Source organism: Azolla caroliniana, unplaced genomic scaffold, assembly GCF_043228905.1.
Source record: "Azolla caroliniana isolate FFs.n. ecotype wild unplaced genomic scaffold, voAzoCaro1.0.p SCAF_3, whole genome shotgun sequence".
In the NCBI taxonomy this organism is placed as follows: domain Eukaryota; kingdom Viridiplantae; phylum Streptophyta; class Polypodiopsida; order Salviniales; family Salviniaceae; genus Azolla; species Azolla caroliniana.
In genome coordinates this window covers 18,268,451-18,277,286 of record NW_028230438.1, presented here as the reverse complement: position 1 = coordinate 18,277,286, position 8,836 = coordinate 18,268,451, and the positions used below count along the sequence as shown (strand labels likewise).

Sequence of the window (8,836 nt, the reverse complement as noted above, 5' to 3'; positions counted from 1 at the left end):
GCCCACAGCCCGAAATATGTCCCAAGGAAATAACGAAATGGCCAGGGAAATAATGGATTGGCCATATCAGGGGCATTCCGGGAATTAATGAAATTCCAGAGGGAGGGGCATCCAAGCCAAATAAAGAAAAGCATATGTAATCTCTAGTTCTTCTTCACATACATATTCTTTCTTCCTCTTCTTCTTCTTCTTCTTCTTCTTCGTCTTCTTCTGGTTTTGAGGTACCATGGATTCTGCAGCAAACCCTAATTCCTCGTTCTCTTCTTCTTCTCCTTCGCCATGGAGCGATGGTGGCGGCGCCAACACCTCCGTCGTGGCACCAGAGCTCCCCCATTCTGCGCCGAAACGACCCCCTCCCTCCCTCACTGAACCTCTCTACAAGAAAGCTAGGCCTGACCTAGCTCAAGATCCAGCTAACCAAACCTCCGAAAATCAAGTTTCGTCAGATCTGAACGTTTCATCTGGCCATGGAAATGTACCTTCTTCTTCTGCTGCTGATGCTCCTCCCGCTGCAGAGAGCCATGTCAGCGTACAAGGGTCTGTGCTTCCTTCTTATAATGGTTCATCTGCGAACTCTGGATATGGAGGAATTGCGTCGCAACAGAGTTTTAATGGATCCATGCCACAGACCAATACAAACGATCTAACTAGTGGTTTAAGTAGCGGTCTTCACGGAAGTTTTCAGAGTGGTTTCCCGATTCAGGGTAGTTTTCCTCCTGGTTCGGGAAAATCTTCATCAGGCACAAGTGCGTTATTCTACAAAACAAAAATTTGCACTAAATTCAAACTCGGAACTTGCACGTTCAATGAAAGATGCCATTTTGCTCACGGTGAAGAAGATCTGAGAAAACCTCCTCAAGGATGGGAAGAGTTAGTGAAGGTGGGGTCATCAGTAAATATGGGCAAGGTTTCAATGGATCCTCTGAGGAGGAGTAATAAGCCATGTAGGTATTTCTCAGAAGGAAATTGTCCTTATGGAGATCGATGCACATTCTCTCATGGTAATGATCATACTCAGAGAAACGAAAATTTAGTTGTGGTCGATGGATCATTTGCTTCTTCTAACTCCAGTGGTTCCTCGGTGAACTATACTGGCTCTTCTTCGAGGTCAAATTATAAAACTCGAATCTGCTCTCGATGGGAGAAAGGCGAGATATGTAGCTATGGAGACAAATGCCATTTCGCTCATGGACAAACAGGTCTTTTATATATGCTTTCTGGTTCTGCTTGTGAGAATCCTCTTATTCTTGTTGATTTTTGAGTGTTTTACTCCCTTTTGAAATAGATCCATTATAGATTCATTTCACACATGTATCCTGATTTTATGTCAGAAGTAATGATCATAGATAATGTATCTGTCAATGTTAGTTAGGCGTGGGAAATGATGCGTAAGGTCGTTTTGCTTGATTCACTGATGAAATGAACATGTCATTCCATGTGTCCATTGCATAAGTGTATATCACTGATTCAGAAGTTGCAATAAGTAAATGAATGCTAAAAATGTAAGCAGATAATGTCCCAATCCTTTTGGGTTCATTATTGATATGAAGAATTCATATTGTGATTAAACCCTGGATATCAGAGTGCCAATAAATCAATTAACATTGTCGATGACACTAGCGGGTGATGTCTTTGACCATATCCATGTGGTTAACTGAAGAAACAGAGAATTAATCATATACTATATGACATGGATCAAGGACTCATAGTATCTGAATCAATATTAACAATGATGCTAGTAGACAATGTCTGGTAGGTCCAGGGAGTTATTAGTAGATAATGTCAATGCCTAACGATTCCATGTTTGGTTCAGTCATGAGCTTAACAACACAATTACACGGGGTTCTGATAGATAATGATGTAAATAGCATGTAGGTAATGTCTCTACCTGTGTCTGAACAAACTGTTATTACTCAGTTGTCTAGTCTCATGTGTTTTCAGTGTCTCGTACTGATGTGTCTTAGTAATGTTTTGCTCACTGGTGCAACACAAATAATATTGAAGGTAATGGACCCTGAATTCACAGACTTTCAATTCATTTTAATTATATTGAAATATGAATAGAAAACTCACACAAGAAGTATATGGACCCTGAATCTCATATCAAGTAACGTAGTTCTGGCAACCATCTTAAAAGATACCGTCTCAGATGATATTTGGTAAATCCTGCTTGGTTTTTTGATGAAATAGACAAATCACATTGTAAGCACACATGATCTTGAACTCATAATAATTATATATTAGTGTTGGAAATAGGTGAGTAGATGTCACTATTGAGAAGTACCTGTTTGGTTCAGCGATAAAATAGATAAATCATATAATGAGTGCACATCAGTCTTGGACTCATAATGATCAAATTGATTTTTCCAAAGATTACTAGATATTGCAACTACATTTTTATTTTATTTCCGAAGATTTGCTTCATATAACCTTTTTTGTGCTTGATGGTTTGTTTTTCTATCAGAGTTACGCCCTTACTCTGCTGGTCAGCCAGTGTATAATTCTGGGCCCGGAACAGTGAACCAAAGCGATCCATATACAAATGCTTATCCAGGGACCGTGAACTCCTATGGGAACGGACAAGTAACTAATACAAATGGCTATTCTACGAACTACAATTACTGGAATCCAGAGAATTCAACCACACAAAGCCATATTCAACCTAATGTAGCACCTCCACCATCACAACAAAGTTATGTTCCACAATATCAAAGCTATGTTCAGCCTACCCAAACAGGTCAACTCAATCAGGGTTATGGTCAGCCCAACCTTCCTACTCAGAATAATCAAAGCTATACTGAACTGAATCCAACTACTCCGTGGACGGGAAATTATTCCACTGATGGTGGATATGTGAAGAATGAGAATAATATAGCCCATTATGTTCCCAACCAGTCTCAGCAGCAGCAACAAAGTGCCGCATACTATGGAAATGTTCCCAGTTATCAAGGTATTAATCAGACTCAATCTTATGTGGCCGATGGAAGTCAGACTAACTATCAGAGTGAGGCTAAGAATGGAGATTCAGCCACTTATTATAATGCTGCTGGTTACAGCACTCAACAAATGACCTATATTGGTGGTTATAATACTGCGTAGGTATATGCAAATATTCGATATCACTCTTATGATTTTTGACCTCAGAAATGTTATTTATTGCTCTTTACTTCTTTTGATCAAACATGTTTTATTGGGAGCACTTGGAAATATCTGAGTCTTTCTCTATTTCCTCAAAATTCCCCTATATTTTTTCCCCCAAATACCCCTGATCAACCCCAAAAGAAAGTAAAAGGGGAAGAAATTACACAACACTTCATCATCAAGTAGCATATGTAATTGCTTGAGAGGGGTTCACCAAGTGCATTTGGAGAAATATAGTGCTTAGGGGCATTTGGGGAAATAAATAAAACCAAGTATAATTTTAGTTGTTTTAATCTTATCAAGTTGCTTTACATGTGGGACTTGTAAGTCACCACAGCTTTTGATTGTTAAAGATTGTTTGAATTTGAATATAAATAAACGAACTAGTGAAGCATTATTTTTTAAAGGGATATCAGATAGCTTGAATATACCTGAATATGGCATAACAGTTTGAGAGCATGGAGCTGAGGAAAGGTGTTTGAAACATAAGCCTAAAGCCAGGAGGTTGTATAAAGCTCGGCTTTTGTTAAAAGATCTGAAGCTTGATTACAGGTGAGCTCTATCTTTTGCTTGCAGAAGAATCAAGAAATGGAAGTGCAAGTGTAACTATTTGAGTTAATTAAACTGCCAAATACAGTGCAGTGTGCGCTTTCAGAATTTGGTGATATAAGTAGGTTTAGTGTCTTTTATTATTATTCAATGTTCAGGGCAGCGTGTTTCTGCAAACAACATTCATGATTGACTTTTTTCTTCTCAGAGTATTTCTTATTACCTCTTCTCATGTTTTGATTGTTGACTAAGTCAAGATCTTTGTAGGTAGACTACATGTGCACCTACTGTTTTGTAAGTTTGCATGTGTATATACCCTCAGTGAGAGATTTATTCTGTTCATCTTTCATCATGTCTGAGAATGTCTGCTCAATGATGCTGAAATTTGATATGGTTCATCCATTGATTTTTGTTAGAGTTTATGTATGCATCTATGCTTCGTATTTCAACAATCTTGATGGGAATTTGGTTCTCAAGCTTCAGGCTTGGAAGTAATTTGTTTTCAATTGCTTAATTTAAGTAGCATGCATATTTGGTTTCAAGGTCTCTTACAGTACCTAAAACTTGATAAAAATATGATGTGTTTCATACCAGCTCTGTATATATTTTAAAGAAGCTAGCATTTGATTTGATATGGGTGATGAGTTTGGATAGAACTAACAATCTATTTAGGATTCCTATAAGAACTGTTTATGTTCTATGGAGAAGTTGGCATATTAATCCATGGCAACCTTAAGGCGCTAAATGACGTAGAATTTAGGGTTGGGTAGTTGGGTTTCTGAGTTTTGAAGCAACCTAGGTGCTAAATGACGCAGAATTTTAAACTGTGTTTGATGCTGGAGAGATATAGTTGATTTGTTCCTTTCCAGGTTTGTGCATGATAGAGATCTGCTATTTAACTAGATGAAGCTAGAAATTACAATATTGGCAAGAAAGGAAGTTGAGGCTGTGAAGGAGAAGGTGATTGATAACAAGGAGAAGTTACAATGTTGATGTTCCATTGAAGAATTTAGCATATGGTGACTGAAGATGTAAGAAAACTAAGAAGCATGATGCTCTTTGTGTAGAAGCATATGGTGGCTGAAACTGTTAGAAGTAAAAATATTTATGTTCGTCATGAAGAAATGTTAGCATATGATGGCTAAAACTGAAGTGAAATTTTTGATGTTCTTCATGAAGAAATGTTAGCATATGATGGCTGAAGAATCGAAGATTGTAAGGAGAATTAGGGATGCTGATGTTATTTGTGAAGACTCTAGTGCATGATTGATGGCTGAATGTTTGAATAATTTGGATACGCCAATGGGAATGTCAAGTCAATGATCATGTTTGGTTAGCTAATATTCTATAAGAAATTAAGACCCACTTGGATAGCTAAACCTTCTTTTGATAGAAATTCTTACATAGAAGATTATTCTATTAAGGGGAGTTCATCCATATGGTGGCAGATGAGCTAGTGCTCTAATGTTATAATTATAGGAATTCCTGCGTCAGCTGTCTAATAAATGGGTAAATAACAAATGTTGTATCATGGCTAGTATGCGATGTCGACTATGTACAGTGCATCTTGCTAATCAGATCCTTTCTTATTTTTTTATTTCTGTCATTCGAACTAGCAGATGATATACTTTGACGAGAGATGCATTGGAAATAGTGCAGACCCTGGAGAGTTCTTTGCTCATGAAGAAGGTTATACAAGTGAATTTTATGTTGGTAATTGTAGTGGTGATCTTTTTTGTATGCTAGTCTCTGATAGACGGCTAATATTTTTACTTGATGTTGTCTGTCTTATGGGATAAAAAAGGCACCACCACTGGCCATAACTGAATAGGCTTGGTTGTATTGTTAGCTTCTCATAAGTTTGAATAATGGGGTTTTGTCCTAAAAGTCGAGGGCATTAGGATACAAAAGCAGGGTAGACCAGTGTCCAGTTATTGGATATAATTAGCAATAGACAATAGGCAATGGTTACGGTTCAGTTTAAACTGAACTGAACCACAAAAACCGTGGCTTAACAACGTAACAGTTTAAACAGCTTAGTTCGGTTCAGATCTCAAAATTTGTAAACGTCTTGTTTTGGCTCAAGGGTTCAAGGGCTTGGTTTGAGCCTTTATCAACTTAACACTGTGTGGTTTATAAACAGCTTCAAATTTCAGCTTAAATGGCTTAGGGTTAGAACATTTTTGAAGTAATTATGAAATATGAATTAATTTCGTAAGGTTAAGACCTATAGCCAAATAACGCAACAAGTTCTAACATTTGAGATCCAATATTTTCCCTTTGTGGCAGACTTCACCTTGCAAAACTATATGTTAAAGAATTTGCAAAAGTTGAGATAAAATATTATTTTGCATCAAAGTATAAAACCATGGCTCAATGGCTTAGTGGTTTGAAAATCTCTTAAACTGTTTGGTATGAGGTTAAAAATCCCTTAAAACTGTTTGGTTAAGGGTTAAATAGATTCTGCTTAAAATAGTTTTGTGATTTGCTTTCAAGTAATAAAATTTTAGAAGGTTTAGTTTGAGACACCAAATTGTATTTAACTGTTGCTGATTGCAAGATATAACTCCCTTAATGGTGAAAAGATTGGACCATATTTTTTTTTAGAATCATGTGTTTTTAGTTTACAAAACTTCTAGTGTTTATAGCTTACTACATGCCTTTCTAATAAATAAAAACTCTATTTCAAAGAATTGAAGAGATTTGATACGCATGTAAGCATGCCATATATATCTTGAGCCATTCATTACTGTTGAGCAATATCAAGCTCCAAGTATCACTTTGTATAATTATGGGCAATATTAATGGATTGGTGTTTTTGTATATTGGAGGGATGTATGTTTTGTATCCTAAAAGAAACAAAGCTTCTGGATTGTTCATTATATACCAAAACAATTGCATCGAGGTTTTGAGGTCATTGCCATTGTTTGATAAGGTTTGCCAAATTTAGGCTTTTAAGAAATCATTGAAAAGTGGTTTATATTGAAGGTTCTCCTTTTGAGCTATTTGATTTTGACTTTAAAGAGATTTTCTTTGTCATTGTAAATTAGGATGTAAGCCACTAATCTTAAAACCATGTAATGGTGGTTTGGCCACCCACAAAACATAAGGTTATAGTCAAGGCAACTCAATTCAGTTTTCATTAATGCCTCCACGATGGTACTATGAGCAAGCTCCACTTTCACATTGGCCTCCTTGTTAAATGTTTTGGTGAGTGAAAACTTAACCCTCAATCAAAAGAAGAGATTTGTTGCCTTGTTAGCATCTAGTCGGCCTTTGCTACCACAAATGCCTTCATGATGGCACTATGACCAAGATCCACTTTGCCATTGGCCTCTTTGTTGTGTGTGCTTTGGTGAGTGAAAATTTAACCCTTGATCAAAAGAAGAGATCTTTTGCCTTGTTAGCATCTAGTTTTCCTTTACTAGCCATGGTTTTGCCAACAATCCCATGTCTATAGATCACATCATTGATTAAGAATTTGAACACCCATGTCCTCTTTTTCCTCAGCTTGTCCATCACCAAAATGGCATGTGTAAGACATAAATAGTTGTTGCTGACAAACTTTGATGCACAAGGTTGATTTAATATTCTATGTTTTTAGTGTTACTTTTGGGCATAAACCCGACATCTAGTCACTTGAAAATATAAGCTATTTGTAAAGATAAGTTATTGAAATTGGATATATTTAATGCTAAAAAGCAAGTGCCAACTTAAATGTCAAACCTTCTAATAGTGTTATTCAACTTTGCATAAGGGAGCTTTGGAAATATTGAGTGTAATATTGTTATACTTGCAAATTGATGGTTTATGAGAAGTTACAACTAAAGATTATGTAGTGTGGATGGCGACACTAACTTGGGAAACTTTGTAGTTGTGCTTGGAATATCAAAGGCAATATTGGGATTATTGATCTTATCACAAGTAATGAGGTAAGTTATTCTATATTTTTTTGATAGTGTATTTTTGGGAAGATGTGATGATGTCCTATTTTTTTATTGTAATAGTAGGATCGTTAATGTAGAGGCAAGTATTAAATTGTAAGCAGGTTTACTCATGTTCAAAATTACGGATGTTTAATTTAGTTTGTGCTATTTCAAAAGCTCTATTGTAGTTGCAATTTGTGTTTGTATTTGCTTAAATTTTGAAATAAAATATTTGCATAAAAGCTTGAAAATGTCACCTTGAGGTTTGAAAGTCGAACTATGTGGGTATGCATTGCAAGTTTTATTTATATCCACTATTCGTTACTTTGGTAATTCAAACCCACATAATCCCAAATTTTGTTTGTAACAAGTCCTCTCAAGTGCCATCATCACTTGAAGGATAATGCTTATTTTTAAAGGTTATTTGGTATTTAAAGATTTGATGTTTTTTGGCATATGAGTCGTAACATACATAATGGAGAAGAATTGCTAGATACATAAAATATTGAGTACTAGTAAGTTAGTAACTCGTAAACAAAATTCACACATGGAGTTTATGAAGGAGCATCACACATGAAAATTGACATTTCATCCATCTTGTAAAGAAGTTGGTTGAAACCCCATTGAATGTGCTCTTATGTTTTAAAATTGGAATCTTGCTTTATAGCTAGTTGTTGAGAATCAAACTCAACTTTCGTGTGATGTGAACACGCTTTAAGAATATTCAAGTGTGTGAACCCCCCACTATCATGTAACATAACTAATGTGTCATAAGACTTAACTTCTATGACACATAGTTAGTAGATAGATAGTTAAGTCCCCACATCTTTCCCAAGAGGTAGAAAGAGAGTGTAGAGAGAAGGTGACTATATAAGTACCTTCTCCTCTCCTTGTATCTGTGTTGGTTATTATTTTCTTGTGAATAGAGTTTTTCTTGTCTTTTGTCTATTTTGTTTATTCCATGTCGAATCTCTCTCTCTCTCTCTCTCTCTCTCTCTCTATGTGGTGGAAGTTGATGGGATGGGATCGTAAATCAGTGAGGAAGATGTGCTGAAATGTAGAGACACAACGCGGAAACAGAAAACAACAAATAAACAGAGAAATGCACAATACACAGGTATTACATGGAAACCCTAAAACGGGGAATACCACGCGAACAAATCTTCACTATGATACTGGATATACAAGACAAGGATAAAACAGATTACACCACTCTCATA

At 36.2% G+C, this 8,836-nt stretch overlaps 1 protein-coding gene across 6 annotated transcripts; it reads left to right on the top strand.

Moving 5' to 3' along the window:
• Nucleotides 1-200: 200 nt before the first annotated feature.
• Nucleotides 201-6,041, top strand: LOC147866383 (uncharacterized). 6 transcript variants are annotated; one of them, XR_015529485.1, is made up of 5 exons: nt 201-1,199; nt 2,465-3,099; nt 3,591-3,693; nt 4,560-4,842; nt 4,911-5,286. XR_015529485.1 is itself a non-coding variant. In XM_087316825.1 (3 exons), exons 1-2 carry the CDS (start codon nt 227-229, stop codon nt 3,097-3,099), a joined length of 1,608 nt encoding a protein of 535 aa, XP_087172951.1. In that variant the 5' UTR covers nt 201-226; the 3' UTR covers nt 3,591-4,037. The 6 variants fall into 6 exon arrangements, 3 of the variants coding, with proteins under 3 accessions (XP_087172951.1, XP_087172954.1, XP_087172952.1); XR_015529486.1 differs by lacking the exons at nt 4,560-4,842; nt 4,911-5,286 and adding an exon at nt 5,310-6,041; XR_015529484.1 differs by having other exon boundaries at nt 4,560-5,286.
• The last annotated feature ends 2,795 nt before the right edge of the window (nt 6,042-8,836 follow it).